The sequence below is a fragment of the Pezoporus occidentalis genome, unplaced genomic scaffold (assembly GCF_034315485.1).
Source record: "Pezoporus occidentalis ecotype Australia unplaced genomic scaffold, CSIRO_AGI_Poc_V1 ctg82, whole genome shotgun sequence".
Lineage (NCBI taxonomy): Eukaryota > Metazoa > Chordata > Aves > Psittaciformes > Psittacidae > Pezoporus > Pezoporus occidentalis.
Genome location: NW_026916181.1, coordinates 2,381,485 through 2,398,064, shown reverse-complemented (window position 1 = coordinate 2,398,064; position 16,580 = coordinate 2,381,485). Strand labels below are relative to the sequence as shown.

General features: G+C 42.2%; 2 protein-coding genes across 2 annotated transcripts in view; one reads left to right on the top strand and one right to left on the bottom strand.

Moving 5' to 3' along the window:
• LOC134156151 (5-beta-cholestane-3-alpha,7-alpha-diol 12-alpha-hydroxylase) overlaps window positions 1-16,580 on the top strand; it is a 540,007-nt gene that overhangs the window by 145,996 nt on the left and 377,431 nt on the right. The window lies entirely within an intron of this gene.
• OBSCN (obscurin, cytoskeletal calmodulin and titin-interacting RhoGEF) overlaps window positions 1-16,580 on the bottom strand; it is a 181,290-nt gene that overhangs the window by 139,578 nt on the left and 25,132 nt on the right. The window contains exons 7-15 of the mRNA XM_062603989.1: window positions 16,019-16,294; window positions 12,691-12,963; window positions 10,108-10,383; window positions 9,114-9,389; window positions 8,172-8,447; window positions 3,470-3,745; window positions 2,624-2,899; window positions 1,837-2,112; window positions 903-1,178 (exon numbers count right to left, since the gene is read on the bottom strand). Coding sequence (XP_062459973.1) covers window positions 903-1,178; window positions 1,837-2,112; window positions 2,624-2,899; window positions 3,470-3,745; window positions 8,172-8,447; window positions 9,114-9,389; window positions 10,108-10,383; window positions 12,691-12,963; window positions 16,019-16,294 — 2,481 coding nt within the window. The remainder of the gene's footprint in view (window positions 1-902; window positions 1,179-1,836; window positions 2,113-2,623; window positions 2,900-3,469; window positions 3,746-8,171; window positions 8,448-9,113; window positions 9,390-10,107; window positions 10,384-12,690; window positions 12,964-16,018; window positions 16,295-16,580) is intronic.

The window sequence follows — 16,580 nt, the reverse complement described above, 5'->3', positions numbered from 1 at the left end:
TCATGACAGGAAAAGTTTTGGTTGAAGTTGAATGCAGTATAACATAGTTTTAGAGGCAAGAGCTGCTATGCTGTCTCACAGAACTGTATCGTTTGCTTCTTTGGTTCTCAATAGCTGCCTCTGTTGTCTCTCAGGTCATTTTGTTAAGTGAGAAGGGTGCTAGACCAGGACTGACATGTTCAGGACTATGTTAATACTCCTTACTGTGACCTTGAGAAAAGCTCAGCTCGTGTTACACCCAAATGTTGAAATTCCTTTTGTTCTCTAGAAGAGACACATTAGTCATCTAACTTAAAAGGGGATCAGGAGGTAGAGAGGGAATTAGAAAGCTGAATCCATACTACCACTCTACAGCCCCAGTAGGGTTATGCACCTGGAATGAGTTTCCACAACAAATTCTTTCCCTAATTGCCATTTGCCCGACGCCTTAAAGAACTTAACATGTATCAAGTCTTATTGCCACATCTTTCCCTCAGGCCAAGAGAAAGAAAAGCAGTACAGACATTGAGCAGACACGTAATCACTCTTCACCATGAACCTGATCTAAAACGCACTGAGAATCAGCTGCAGTGCAGGTTTGTTCTCATTGCACCAACATGTGAAGATGGGGATGTACAATAAGTGAGTCCTTTTTCATAGCCCTTTTCCTACAGTGATGAGCAGCTCCCAAGAATACAGCTCCCTGTTTAAACGTCTTACAAAGTTTTACATACACACCTGCATACATATATATAAAGAGAACTGTATTTGTAACTATTTGACTGATTTCCACATTATAGCTAGGCCATCCAATGATGGTCTCCAAAAATATGAACAGCAAAAGGAAAAAACCTCATGAAATAATACTAATTTTTCTAAATATCCTAGAAATGGGAATGATGGGCCAAAGAATCTCCTCTCACCTGTGACATCAATCTTGAAGGTCAGTTTCTGGCCAGCAGCCTCACAGCTGTACTCCCCAGCATCTTTCTTCTCCAGCTGACCCACCACCAGGCGACGTGATTTGCCCTCTGACTCCACCTTGAACTTCTTGCTGGAGGTGATCAGCTTCCCCTCCTTGTACCATTTCACATCAGTCTTCTCCTGGGCCACCTCACAGCTCAGTGTGGCATTTTCTGATAGCGCAGCTTTCACCTCTTTCTTCAGTTTGTCTTTGTTGATAAACGCATCTTCTGCTTCTGTGGGGAGGGAGAAGGAATTTAAAAATCACAGGTTTGTTCAGGCTGTGCAAAACACTCACAGTCAAATGCAAAATCCTGATTACAAGACCTTCCACCAGCTCTGTCTTACCCACAGCTAAGATACACTCAGACAGGACACAATTCTCTCTACAGTCTAGAGCCGTGCCTCAGAATTTCTGAGGAAAATGAATCAATGCCCAGGAGTTAAGGTTCTTCCAACCCCCATGCATCCATAAGAAATCTGACTTTTTGTTCCTTAATGTAATGCACAAATAAACACCCAATCTCATCTGCCACAGGGACCCAGATGTAAGCCTTGCCTGCTCTAGGGTCTTCTTGAGAATGATTCCAGATCTGTTTTCCTACACATACAGGAGATGGCCATAAATCCTTATAAATCACAACAGCATATGTAAATTTGACTATATTGTCCTTACTGGGAAATCAGAAAACAACATGGACTGTTGAGTGGATGAAGCCATCTAGCCATAGGCATCTGTGTGACAGTGGATGCACGCAAGCTGGCTGCCTGATCAACTTCAATACTTAACATCCAGTCTACACAGTTCCTGAAGCCCAGACAGTGATTCAGTTTTGCCTGTTGTAAACGAAAGTCATGGACTGCTCTGTGATGAGAGCCAACATGTCCTCTCACCTGTGACAGTGATCTTGAAGGTCAATTTCTGGCCAGCAGCCTCACAGCTGTACTCCCCAGCATCTTTCTTCTCCAGCTGACCCACCACCAGGCGACGCGATTTGCCCTCTGACTCCACCTTGAACTTCTTGCTGGAGGTGATCAGCTTCCCCTCCTTGTACCATTTCACATCAGTCTTCTCCTGAGCCACCTCACAGCTCAGCGTGGCGTTTTCTGATAATGCAGCTTTCACCTCTTTCTGCACCTTCTCCTTGTTTGTAAATACAACTTCTGGCTCTGAAAAGAGAGAGAAAATCAGAGTTTCTTTAAAACATGATGTTGCCCAATCCTCTTACCTTGACTTCCACGTAATACTACATATAAAGCTATTGGAAGAACATTAAAACCATTTTGATGAGTGCTTTTTTGGGGGGAGGAGGAAGAGAAGGGGGTAAGTGGTTGCGGTTGGTTTTCAAAGCTTTTTTTGTGTATTGTTTTGGTGAGTGCAGCCACTGGACTGACACACTACTGCTCTCCACTGTGCCCCTGCCCTGCTCTGAAATTCACTGAAAATCACCTGCACTGAAAACTTGTTCTGGTTGCACTAGCATGTGGGGATTGAGAAGCGCAACCAACACTTTCCTGTTCATGGTCCTGTTGCTTTAGAAATGCATAGCCCTTTAAGTTTAACCAGGATGGATCCCCATCTTAAATATTTTATATTGTTTTACATAGAAGATACATAATAATTTTTTTTTTCCTAAATATTCTAGAAGCAGGAAGGCCAGGCCAGGCAATTTTCTCCCACCTGTGACACTGATCTTGAAGGTCAGTTTCTGGCCAGCAGCCTCACAGCTGTACTCCCCAGCATCTTTCTTCTCCAGCTGACCCACCACCAGGCGACGTGATTTGCCCTCTGACTCCACCTTGAACTTCTTGCTGGAGGTGATCAGCTTCCCCTCCTTGTACCATTTCACATCAGTCTTCTCCTGGGCCACCTCACAGCTCAGTGTGGCATTTTCTGATAGCGCAGCTTTCACCTCTTTCTTCAGTTTGTCTTTGTTGATAAACGCATCTTCTGCTTCTGTGGGGAGGGAGAAGGAATTTAAAAATCACAGGTTTGTTCAGGCTGTGCAAAACACTCACAGTCAAATGCAAAATCCTGATTACAAGACCTTCCACCAGCTCTGCCTTACCCACAGCTAAGATACACTCAGACAGGACACAATTCTCTCTACAGTCTAGAGCCGTGCCTCAGAATTTCTGAGGAAAATGAATCAATGCCCAGGAGTTAAGGTTCTTCCAACCCCCATGCATCCATAAGAAATCTGACTTTTTGTTCCTTAATGTAATGCACAAATAAACACCCAATCTCATCTGCCACAGGGACCCAGATGTAAGCCTTGCCTGCTCTAGGGACTTCTTGAGAATGATTCCAGATCTATTTTCCCACACATACAGGAGATGGCCATAAATCCTTATAAATCACAGCAGCATATGTAAATTTGTCTATACTGTCCTTACTGGGAAATCAGAAATCACTACTTAACATCGAGGCTGCACAGCCCCTGAATCCCAGACAGTGATTCAGTTTTGCCTGTTGTAAATGAAAATCATGGACCACTCTGTGATGAGAGCCAACATGTCCTGTCACCTGTGACATCGATCTTGAAGGTCAGTTTCTGGCCAGCAGCCTCACAGCTGTACTCCCCAGCATCTTTCTTCTCCAGCTGACCCACCACCAGGCGACGTGATTTGCCTTCCGACTCCACCTTGAACTTCTTGCTGGAGGTGATCAGCTTCCCCTCCTTGTACCATTTCACATCAGTCTTCTCCTGAGCCACCTCACAGCTCAGTGTGGCATTTTCTGATAATGCAGCTTTCACCTCTTTTTGTACCTTCTCCTTGTTGACAAATGCATCTTCTGCTTCTGAAATAGGGAAACATCAGGGACAAAATATGTAAGATAAAAATCACTTGCAACAAGTAGATACTACATGAATTTTGTGTCAGCATTCTTGTAAGTAACATTGCTTTACAGTTTCTTTTATCACATGGAAGCACACACCCTCAAAACATAGTACATATAATTATCATACCTCTCTGCCTAGTTTTTATGAACAGCTTGAGCACCTCATTTTCTTATTTTTTATAATGAAGACAAAGATAAAAATCCCTCTGGTTTTTATGGTGTTTCTACACCCCACATTTAGAAGTCGTTAAACATATCACAATTATGAGTTGCCATCTTCACTATCACATTATTTACAGGAATTTATATGTCCTATTTTGGATCAAGACTGGGTGTTGTTCAGAAAATATCTTCTAATTCAATCCCCCAAATATAATAAGGGTTTCTCCATAATATGGAGAAATACTTGGGCTACATTGTACATAAAACGTCCATATAAAATTTGAAGTATACTTTTCTTTCCTCAGAAACCTGATTTTTCAGAAAACTGGCCATAGGTAATCTTCTCTTAATACCGAACACAAGCAACAAGAATGAAGTGTTAAAAATCATGTCCTTCCACAGTACCACTTAGAACTTCCATCTCAACCAGTATAGTTGGCATCAAAAGGATATCTTGTGTAATTAATATTTAGTTAGGTATATGCATTGAAAAGATTCAGTTGTCACCTTGCTAAGTAAGACTGATAAATTGCATCTTTTAGCAATTACTATAATGGTTTTCCTTTTGGTGACAACCGGTGTGATCACTGTTAGCTTTTATATCAGTGTTCACTTGACATGTGGGAGGACAAACAGACTCTAAATAAATTGTCTGCCATATTTTTTCCACTGATTTACTGCACAAGAAATATAAAATAGTTTTGGTATGCCTCTATGATGGATATCACACAGCAACAAGCATCCAGGAGTTAGCATAGGTGCCTTATGCTGATTTAGTGTTGCATTTGATCACTGAAGTCCATGATGTCAGTGCTACAGAATCACAAATTCCAAAGATAAACTGACTACCAAGTGTATGGGGTTTCTATTGCCATTCAGTTGCAATGCAGTAATGAAAGATAATTCATACATCCAGCTTCAGACGTCTAGGTTACCTGGTTAACATGACCTGGAAGGCTCTTTGTTCTCCCTGATAGTCATGGTGAACCCCTTCCATAACCTGTGCTACAGCCTTCCTCCCCACAGTCACTCTGCAGCCTCCTAATGCCAGTATTTTCTCCTCCTTGATGACTTTCTCCTCTGCATATCATCTCTATCATGTCTGTACCCCGGCAGTATCTGTCTGGGAGGGTAAGGAGTAGGTGTAAGTCCAGGTCAGGTTCCTACACTACTGATCATGGCACTACATGCAGTTCTGGGAGCCACATCATAGGCTTGCCATCAATAAAACACAGTCCCTGCAGAGATGTCCTGCAGCGAGCAAGCCAAAGCTGGAACACAATTTATATGCTTTAAATTTGAGCTTCTCTGCTTATATTGGCTGTAGAAAGGGTGTGAGGAGAGATTATTGTCATTAAGGTGTCATTAACTGGGCAGTGCACATGGCCTGTGCTGGGTGATGCAAAATTTCTCAAAGGCACCTACCAGTCCACTGCAGATTAAGCAGCATTTTGGTATGTAAAAGGGCTTGAGCACACACCACGGTTTGTATTCAAAACTGGTTGCAAAAATATAAACATTTTAACTTCCATCAACAGCTTGGACACTAAATACGCAGAGTGCACTAAACAAGTTAAACTAGTCTGTTTGAATGGGGGCTGCATTTAAAATTTTATGTTAGCAGGGCAGGAATATGCCATAGGGGTTGCTTACTTGTCCTCTGCATTCTTGCCCTTTAATATAAACCATTTTCTTAGGGATAGGAAATATGACTAAAACTTTCAATAAGCTTATAAAGTGACTTACACTAGCCAGTAATTTGTCTTATAAACTTATTTTTAAGTGAAACAAGCTGTCAGTATGGATGACATTTCCAGCTTCTGTTGAAACTGGTTAGTGAAGTTACACTGAAATTGAGGAAAGCCATTTTCAGGACACAGAGCTTTTGCCAACTTCAAATCAGAATTTCACTGCATACCATGAGTATTGAAATAACAACATTTCAGGATCAGCTCTTGGTTACAAATCTAACCCTGTCCCAAGATGTTAAGCAACTGGTTCTTTTTGTATTAAGCAAAAAATCTATGGCTGCATTCCAGTATTAAACACTAAGCATCTAACCTTCAAGTGGTCCTCAAATATGGAAGGTTTTGTGCTACTAGTGGACCCCTGGAGTACAGGAACCCTGAAAAGCTTTCTGAGTGCAATGGTAACAGGATAAATTAAGACCCATAAAGCCACTGCACTTTGGGATAATCTGGTAAAATAAGGATTTCTGCAGAAAAAAAGCCAGGCACTCAGAGTACTCATAATCCCTCCTGACTTTCACACCAGATCATTTTCCAGTGAGTGTGGGACTTGCATGTCATGTTACAGTTGTACACATGAGAAATACAGCAACGGTAGCTAGGCAAGCACTCTCCACTTACAACAGAGGGGAAGGTGTTACATTACCCTGCTCAGTCATGAAGTCATCCATTTTGAAAAAGAATTGAAAACCTTTGGTTTTCGAGGCAGACAGCTAAGACTAGCCCTCAGGTAGAGGAATTTAGTGTAAAAGCACTAAATTTCTATAGGTTTTTTTTGACTACCCCTCTGCAGTAATGTATGAACTAATTTCATCAACTGAGCGTGAGCTTGTCGTTAACAGAAAAAAAAACTGGTATAAGCCCATGTTACATTTTCTCTGAAAGATGCCTCTCAAATCTAGCCTTACTATGGTAAGGCTTCACTGAAACTGGCAGTTCCCTGTGCCAAAAGCATGAGCTACAGAATTCATGATAAAGAGACAGTGCCCCAACTCACATTCTCTGTATACCACTCAGAGTGGGGATTCATAACATCTGATGGTTTACAATATATGCTATGGGGAGAAGTAGAGCTTTATGCTATCGCAGCAGTTGCACATTGCACATAAGAAATGGAAGGAGGAGGATGTCCCAAGGTAGTGGGAGAGCAGTATAGCTTTTACAAGGGGACAGCACTTGAGCTATGCCCTGAAGCAAGGGCTTCAGGTCCACAGCAAGGCTGCAAACAGGAAAGTCAACAGACTCCCAACACAGTTGCTCTTCTACATAGCTGATAAAATGCCAGACCTCTGTCAGCATTGTGTGTTGTATGCTGTAAGAAAGCAGAGGAGAAAATAGATTGCCTGTTCTGATCTGTAAGGCTAACAGAGAGGTATTTGGCTGCAAAGACAGTGAAGCATTACAAACATGAATAAAACAAAACAAAACCAAACCCTTTCCTATTATCCAGTTCAGAAATGATCACTCAGAATGTACCAGAGACATACATGGCTGCCTGGAGCCTGAGATAACATTTACTGAACCTCTTGCAAAACAAACTGAGACCAAAGAAATCTCTAGTGTGGTCAGAGTGAAAGAACAGCCTCAAAATTAAATTCTCAGACTCCAAATCATGTTTTTTATCATGGGGGAATGCAAATACAAATAAACACTCCTGGACTTGTGAATGGTCATTACAGGTGTAGAAATTGCAATGAACAGTCATTACCTTTGGTTCAGCAGATGTGTGGTGCAGCTGACGCCAAATTTCAAGGATCATACACTAGTATCAACTCCAAAACATTCTCAATGCAGCCACAATAAATTGGGGGTCTTGTAAACAATACTGTTTAAGTAGCACTTGGTAGACAAGTATTTTCACCACTACTCTTAGCCTTACAAACCACAACTGGGTATTCAAGGACAGATTAAAAAAAAAAGGGAGAAGGAAAATCTGGGGGAAATGTTGTTAAATACAAATCCTAGTTCAAGTTGCATAGATCTGTATCCATTTCTGTTCATCATCCACAAAAGTTTCATGCTGCATGGAGTTACGAGGCTGTGCTCACACCTGTGTTTGCACAGCTAGACTGGAATAATTGAAGCAATTCTCTGTTTTGGGAAGTAGGACATTGTGTAGAGAAAAGATGAAACAAAAGGGAAGAATACAATGACTTTCAAGGAAGAATAACAAGAGGAGGCATACCAATAGTGCTAATCAGATTGGAAAAGGTCCTGTAACACAGTACCCTCAAATGAAAAGTCTTCATTCACTATCTGAGCCTAAGGAGATAAACAATGAGTTCAGGAGCTGGTAACAGAATATCTGCATGTAGCCTCTGCCTGATCCTACAACCTCACTGAGAGGGTAGATGAGACCAACATCAGAAAGAATTTTAACATCATTTCTAATATTTTGACAGTGAAAAAAAAAGGAGAAAACACCCAGACACAAAGAAAAGACAATGAAATATCAACCAAAATACATCTCCCACCTGTGACACTGATCTTGAAGGTCAGTTTCTGGCCAGCAGCCTCACAGCTGTACTCCCCAGCATCTTTCTTCTCCAGCTGACCCACCACCAAGCGACGCAGTTTGCCCTCTGACTCCACCTTGAACTTCTTGCTGGAGGTGATCAGCTTCCCCTCCTTGTACCATTTTACATCAGTCTTCTCCTGAGCCACCTCGCAGCTCAGCGCGGCGTTTTCTGATAGCGCAGCTTTCACCTCTTTCTTCAGTTTGTCTTTGTTGATAAACGCATCTTCTGCTTCTGTGGGGAGGGAGAAGGAATTTAAAAATCACAGGTTTGTTCAGGCTGTCCAAAGTGCACAAAGCCAAATGAAAACTATGCCACATTCCACAGCCCTGTCATTTTGGAATGGTCTCACCCACAGCTAAGATACAGTCAGACAGGACACAGTCTCTGCACCACCTGAGGACAACACATCAGCCATTTCTGAGGAAAATGAATCAATGCCCAGGAGTTCAGCTTCTTCCCTTCCCCACAAGAAATCTGACTCTTTGTTTCTTAATGCAATACACAAATAAACACCCAATTTCATCTGCTACACAGACCCATATGTAAGTCTTGCCCACTCTAGGGATTTCTTGAGAATGATTCCAGATCTGTTTTCCTACACATACAGGAGATGGCCATAAATCCTTATAAATCACAACAGCATATGTAAATTTGTCTATATTGTCCTTACTGGGAAATCAGAAAACAACATGAACAGCTGAGTGGGACTGACCTCACAGTTGAAGACATCTAGCCATGGGCATGTGTGTGACAGTGGATGCAGGCAGACTGGCTGCCTGATCAACCTCACTACTCAATCTGCTACACAGGCCCTGGAGTCTAGAGAGTGATTCATTTTTCTCTGTAGTAAATGAAAGTCATGGACTGCTCTGTGACGAGAGCCAACATGTCACCCACCTGTGACACTGATCTTGAAGGTCAGTTTCTGGCCAGCAGCCTCACAGCTGTACTCCCCAGCATCTTTCTTCTCCAGCTGACCCACCACCAGGCGACGTGATTTGCCTTCTGACTCCACCTTGAACTTCTTGCTGGAGGTGATCAGCTTCCCCTCCTTGTACCATTTCACATCAGTCTTCTCCTGAGCCACCTCACAGCTCAGTGTGGCATTTTCTGATAGCGCAGCTTTCACCTCTTTTTGTACCTTGTCCGTGTTTGTAAACACATCTTCTGTCTCTGTAAGAAACCCACAATAGCCACACATAGCTTTTTTGCAGTTGTCCTCTCAGTGCTTAGTCAAGTTCCCTGTATTTCACTATACTTGTCCTGACTGGTAGCATCATGATGGCTCATCAAGAACAGAAAGCACCTTCATCTCTGTTTTGCTGATAGGAGGTGAACAGGTGTATGAGAATTCTGGGATAAAGTTAAAAATCTGTTTGAGCACAGGTTTGAACCTAGGACTTCCAGCACCTATACATAGTGCCTGAATCCTCCATTTTCTCTCTTTTTCTCTTCCTATGTCTCTCTAAGCTTCCAGTGAATTAGAACACAACAGCCCTCATATCCTCATATGCAGGAACCATTGCTCTTTTTCTGCCTATTTGAGTCACTCAAATTCAGTCATTCTCCATCTAAACAGAGCTCTTCAAACACCTCTTTCCCTGGACTTCTGTTATGTCCTTACGCTGAGATCCTGCAGGTTTCCTGCAGACACACCACCTAATTGTGAGGGGTGCAAATGTTATCATTGTTGCCCACAATACTTTTGTGGTTACAACTAGTCATGGGTGCAAAAGTGTGTGTATAAAATGTTGATATGACAGTTGATCTAAAAAGCAAGTTCTACAGCCGAAATATTTCATCACAAAGAAGTTGTGAGATGATCTTCTGATTGTAAGATACTACCCCAATGAATATTCATTTATCTTTGGCATTTCTATCATTTTCTCACCTCTGACTTTGACTTGGAATGTTGTTCTGTCATCCTTTGTTTCACAGGTATAGCTCCCTTGGTCTTGCTGTGTCACCTTCTTGATGATGAGCTTGCGGTGTGTCCCCTGGGAGACAACTGTTGTCCTCTGGTCCTGCTTCACTTCTCTTTGATCCTTCTTCCATACCACAACTCCACTCGCAGCGGACACCTCACATACCAGCTCAAGGTTGTCAGAAGAATTGACTGATATTTCTGGGGTTGTTTTGGGCTTGTTGACAAAATTAACAGTTTCATCTGGAAAGAAAAAGAGAAAGCTGAATTCAGGCTTATCAGCACATAGTTAAGATACAGTAATTACTGGTCGTTATTTCATTGCTAGTCCCACTTGGGTGATCAAGTTTCACCTCTGGAGGTATGAATGTACTTACATGTGCATGATCCTACTGCAACATAACTAAGAGAGTTAACAGCTATGGCAATAAATGGTGTTGATGAGTCAGAAAAGTCCCTCCTGAGGAACAGCAGTGTTAGAAGTGATGAGGAGCCTTTAAATGTTTCTGAGCCCATTGCTGCAGCCCCATGTTCACAATATCAGTGCCACTGAACTAATTCTTCCCTAGCCTGGATCAGGGCACACATGGGATAATCTCATTGCCATGATGTTCTCCAGCTTCAAGAGGACTAAGTGAATATATGAGCCAACAGTGTCACATCCTTCTGTTGAGACTGGTCTTCGCAGTAGAGAACTCACAACTGCTCACAGCTCGTATAGCTCAAGCAGAAGATGTTCCTGCTTTGACACCTCAGCTCAAGCTCTGCTGACTGCACAGACTGGTGGCCACACATATGAGCTGTGTACACACAGTGTGCACCATGTATGAAGCAGCAATACAGCATTTTTATCAATTCAGGTTTTTTGCAATCATATTCATAGAGATAAAAGCAAAGGTAACTAAGTAAGTGGAGACAGGCACCTTGCATGTAAAATGTGAGCAAACCTATTCCACATACCTTGTCCCCTAAGCTAACGAGCAGTATTTGATAAGCATGTCAGGTTTTTCATACCCTTCATTCCATCAAGGCAGCCCTTGCCTGAAGAGCAAGCTAATGGCTGTCAGCTATAACCAACCTTAGCTTAGTATTGCATTTCTTTTAGCAGCAACTGTTGCTTTCAGTCACTGAGTATCTCAAGGGCAATTGCTATGCTACACCCATGCCAGGCCCTTCTGTGGCATCAGAGAACAAATATCTCATTAAAAATGGTAAGCATTAGGACTGATCTATTCTTTAAAAAATGAGATGACCAAAGAAGGGTAGTCCATCCAGAATCCTGCTGTTCAAGATTACTGGGGTAACTCATCACCATAAAGACAGATTACTTCCCTGCCGTAAGACCCTCCCCGTGACTGTGCAGCTTTGCTTCTTATCTCTTGAAAATGTTTATGGTGACGTGAAACAAGGTGGAAGTTGCCATAGCTATGGTTTTGTTGACAGGTTGCAGCTTTATCCTTGTTCATCAGAAAGTTATTGGGGGCACACAGTGATAGCAGATACCAGTTTTCTTTGCCTGAGCCATGTAATGTTTTACCACCTAACTGCACACGGTCATCACAAAGTTAGGCATCCAGCCTCAGGTAACCATGCAGGCTTTCTCTGTATTTGATGTTCAGACAAAGGCAGGTCCAGAATGGGTTTTAAATCCATATTAGATAGCTCTCATTGGACAGTATAGATTAGATTACATAAATTTCTCTTTGCGGGGTCAGTTCAGACTGGTTGGCTCTTTTAGACCAGTTTTTCAACGGGTAAAGTCAGGAACTATGAATTACACTCAAAGTGAAATTGCATAATGCTGGATTATCAACCAAAGAGAACTGGAAATGAGATGCAGAGTGAATACCTGAGGCTGGAGACATTAACCCACTTTTAGAAATAAGGTTCCCACCAGGCTATGCAAATTGAATCAGTTGAATTTCTCAGATCCAGAATTTCACAGATAAATTCTTGTGTCATTTGATACTCTGGCTCCATCCTGGATTGGAACGCATCAGTGACAAACATTTCCCTCTAGGCTTGACCTGACAGCCACATGCTTTAACACGTGCTTCATGCTGATGGGCATGTGCCATGAACTAGCAGCTTCATTTACAGTACCACAGGGAGATGTCGCAGAGATCATGACAGTGTCCTTTGGGAACAGCTGGAGATACTTAACTCTCAGAATCAGGAGTTAAACTTGTCAAAAGAGCATTTTCACAGATTTTAGGACTACATCAGGCAGGAGGTTCAAAGTTGATATACACTTTGAGCTAAAATAATAAAGGCCAAATGTGGCTTTCAGCCTGTTCAACCAGTGTGGTGGTTGAGTCATGACTCCTGACATAGTAAAGCTTCTGCTGATTTGAATACATAACTGTGTCATTAAATTATGTGCCCATATCATGAATTTGCATATGGACCACACTAAGGGTCAGCCTCTGAAATAGAGCTGTGCAATATTGGCCCCAAAATCTGGCAATTTACAAGGTAAGACAAGTATAATGATCAAAGTCCTGAGTTTCTAACATAGACTCAGATCCCATACTTGCATCACAGACTTACCTGAGACTTTTAAATCAAAAGTAAGAGTGTCATCTCCAATTTTGCATGTATATGTTCCTTCATCTTCTTTCGTCACGGCTGATGCCACAAGCTTGTGCAGTTTTCCTTTATCTTCCAAAGTGAATTTCTTGCCGGCTGTAATTTCTTTGCCATTTTTGTACCACTTAACCATGACGTTGGGCTCAGAGGTCTCGGAAACCAATTCAACCTGTTTTCCAGTGATGGCCCTGATAACTCCTCCACTTTTTTCTTTGTTTATGAAGTTTGCAAGTGCTAAAACAAAATATAGATGCATACTGCTGGTAAATAATTGGGGGGGGACATTAGTAAATATGTACACTTACATATACATTAGGTATTAATTTATCATAAGACCAAATGTGCATGTTTAATTATGGATCCAATTACTAGATTCTAATTAAGAGCAGCCTTTATAAACCATATATCTGATTATCACATGTCCAAAAACCATAGCACATAGACAACTAGAGGTTGCGTGAAGTGGCAATGAAGCTCTAAGCAAAAAGGCTTAAAGAAAATATTGGAAAGGTGAGGAAAGAAGTGAAACAAGCAGACTGGAGGGAAAGCAATAGAACTTTTTCAGTCATTGTATTGTAACCACCTGGCAAAGAAATTGACTCTAAAAGAAGCTAAAATGTAATCTAGATATATTAAATTAAAAATCTATGCAGATATCACATAGGGCTGAAATGAAAAGCAATTTCTTCCTGGAAATTAACTGGAGCAAAGATAAACAATAAATCTGGCACCATACTAACATGTAGTGAAATAATCGAGCCACCAATTGCCTCAAAGCACAGATTGAAAAACCCACCAATATCCTAGCTAAAAACATCTTTTCTATGTGACTCCTTGTAAAAGGGGAGTCTCCACCTTCTTTGTAGCCACCTTTTAAATACAGGAATGTGATGATAAGGCTTCTCCTAAGCCTTCCTTTCCATAGGCTGAACAAACCCAGCTCTCTTGGCCTTTCCTCATACGGCTGCCCAGTCCTTGGATCATCTCTGTGAGTCTTCTATGAACCCTCTTCAGTCTTTCCACGTCTTTTTTGCATAGTGAGGACCAAAACTGAGCACAGTATTCCAGGTGTGTACTGACAAGTGCCTAGTAGAGTGCCGCTCCATTAGCATTACTACAACTTAGACTGCAGGTTAAAAGTTTGGGGATGAAGAAGAGGGTGATAGGTTCATTCATGCACCTTTCACTTCCTCAGAAAAATAGACAGAAAAACACAACCACAGAAGCCTGAAGGAGCCTTCTCAGATGTCTTGTTTTAATGCAGGAGGTCATGTGTTGGGGGATGCCTGGCACGTGAAGCCTCATGGCAGTGGAGGGACCGCAGTGATAAATGGCAAGTGCAATTTCTAGCGGGGCTCATTTGGGCAGGGGGCCCAGGGAGTGACACACCTCTGGCCATGGCTTGGCACGGTGGCCTCTCGGCAGCCACATGATGCTCATGAGCCAGACACAGCTGACCTGCTCATCAAATGATTCACCAGCTAGCTGTGTCTGATTTACAGGAGGTACAGATAAAAAGGTGGCAATGCTGAAATGCAAAATAGTGGAACAGCATTTGTGAGCCTTATCCTGCAAGGATGAGAAGCATCAAAGCTGGTTCTCCAGGAATCAAGCTACAAACAGCAGTTGTTTAAGTTACAGCTTGTCAACACAGATTTTAAAATGATAGCATTGATTACTCATTTTATGATCACATTACAGTGAAAAGTACATGGAAATGTCCAACCGCTAATTCAATTAAATCTGTGTGTAGACCCACCAGCATGAAAAAATGATGCTAAAGAGGCAGAAAGAAGAAAACCAAAATGAAGAGCAGCTGCCAAGTGTAGACAGCACTTCCTCCATGGATTTAGTCACACTTTTTAATTATTTTTTTCAGCTCTTTTGAGTTTGCTTTCTGAGAATAACCAAGTAAGTTGTCAAATGTAAAACACACAGATTATTCTGAGGCTTTGTTGTTTCCACAGAGGCCAAGGGGGGCGAGAAGCCAGCAGAATACAATGATGAAGCACCTCATGCTTACTCAGTATATAAACAGTGTGATCATTGATGGGAAGAGGGTGAGGTATGGTATGGAACACAGAAATCAAACAGCTTTCCAAAGTGAACTTGCCAATTCAAGGCAAAATCACTACAGATCTCACCCCAAATGATGTCTGACAACAGGCTAGACTGACCTGAAGTCAGGTTGTACACTGCGAACTCAGCCAATATCCAGATGATACCCATGAGGAAGGGTCTAAAGATACACTAGAGCTTTTAAGCCAAAATCTGTTCCCATTCAAGGCAGACAAAACTTGCATGAGCTAGTTCACAAAAGCTTGCACAGATGGGAAGGCTTGTAAGAGGGAAGCTTAATGCTGTGGTTTCAGGGTAAAAAGGTTCAAAACTCCATGTTTTGCTCTGGGAGTGAAGTGCCCACGAGATAGATAGCAGGCAATCTGGATGGAAGGGATTGTCATGAAAGCAAAAACAGCTGAACAACAGGGCAGCTGCAAAAACAGCACTGGTTCAAATCTAATAAGCAGAAAACACTAAAAGAAAATTATATTTTGCTATTCATACAGCCTTCCATCTGAACACCTTGCACATAACAATCATAGAATTCTTGAATTGTTTGGATTGGAAAGGACCTTAAAGCTCATCCAGTTCCACCCCCCTGCCCTGGCCAACCTGGCCTTGATGGGGCCAGGGATGGGGCAGCCACAGCTTCTCTGAGCAACATGTGCCAGGGCCTCACCACCCTCACAGGGAAGAGCTTCTTGCTCAGATCTCATCTCAATCTGGAAAGGTATTTAACACAAAACCAAACAGACAAAAATCAAACAAATAACAAAAAAAAAAAAGTCCCACAATGCCAAGGTGATCTTGGTCCATCAGAACTTTAATCAGAGCTGAACTAGCTCTTTAGTGACCTGATATCATGTAGCAAGTATAGGACAGACATGGTATAATGTACATCCTACCCCTCCAGCTGAATTTCTTCACCACAAGAGCACCTTTTCACTACCCAGCACTCAATCTCAAGAAGTGACTCCGAATTTCACATGGGATATCGGAGACACCAATTCTTGTGAACACACAGCTCTTATCACTGAGCCAGTATGAGATCTTGCATTCACTCCCAAGTTCCACTCTGGGATGACAGACACTGTCAAGGCTAGATGTCCAAGGGAGTTATCACAACTCCCTGCACTACTTGTTGATCATTCCATTTCTGTCCCTTGATGAGTATCAGCCTAGGGTAGGAAGAGGCCATTAAAGGAAAGCAGCCCAGACAGTCACGTACCTTCCACTGAAAGCCGATAGAGCATTTTGTCCCCTTCACAGATACACTCGTAAACTCCAGCATCCTCTGTTGCAGTGTTGCGAATTTTCAGGATGTGCTTCTTCCCCACAGTTTGGAGTTCGTATTTTTCACTGGCCTTAAGCTCTTTGCCATCCTTCATCCACTTCACAGTAGCATCTGTGTCCGAAAGCTCAGCCTGAAGTTTGGCTTCCTCCCGCAGCCGAGCAGAGACCTTTTCTACGTCTCTGCTCTTGTTGGTAAATCTCACTGCAGCAGCTGTCAGGAAAAAAGGCTTTGTTATTTCAAGTTGTTTTCAGATAACACATCCCTGATACAAATCTGCTATAGGCTGTGATATCTCTGAAAAAGCATTAGGTCCTGTTCCTGCCCTCAAGCCCGTGTCAATACTGAGAATTTTTTTCTGGTTCAGGGTATTTGATCTGGATTTATTGGCAGAGTCATTAAGGGAAAAAAATGCACACCTTTCTGCTGAATAATAATACTCTAAACATGCTTCCGCAGGGATTTTCACACAGTCAAATACATCCTTCCACAAGGAATG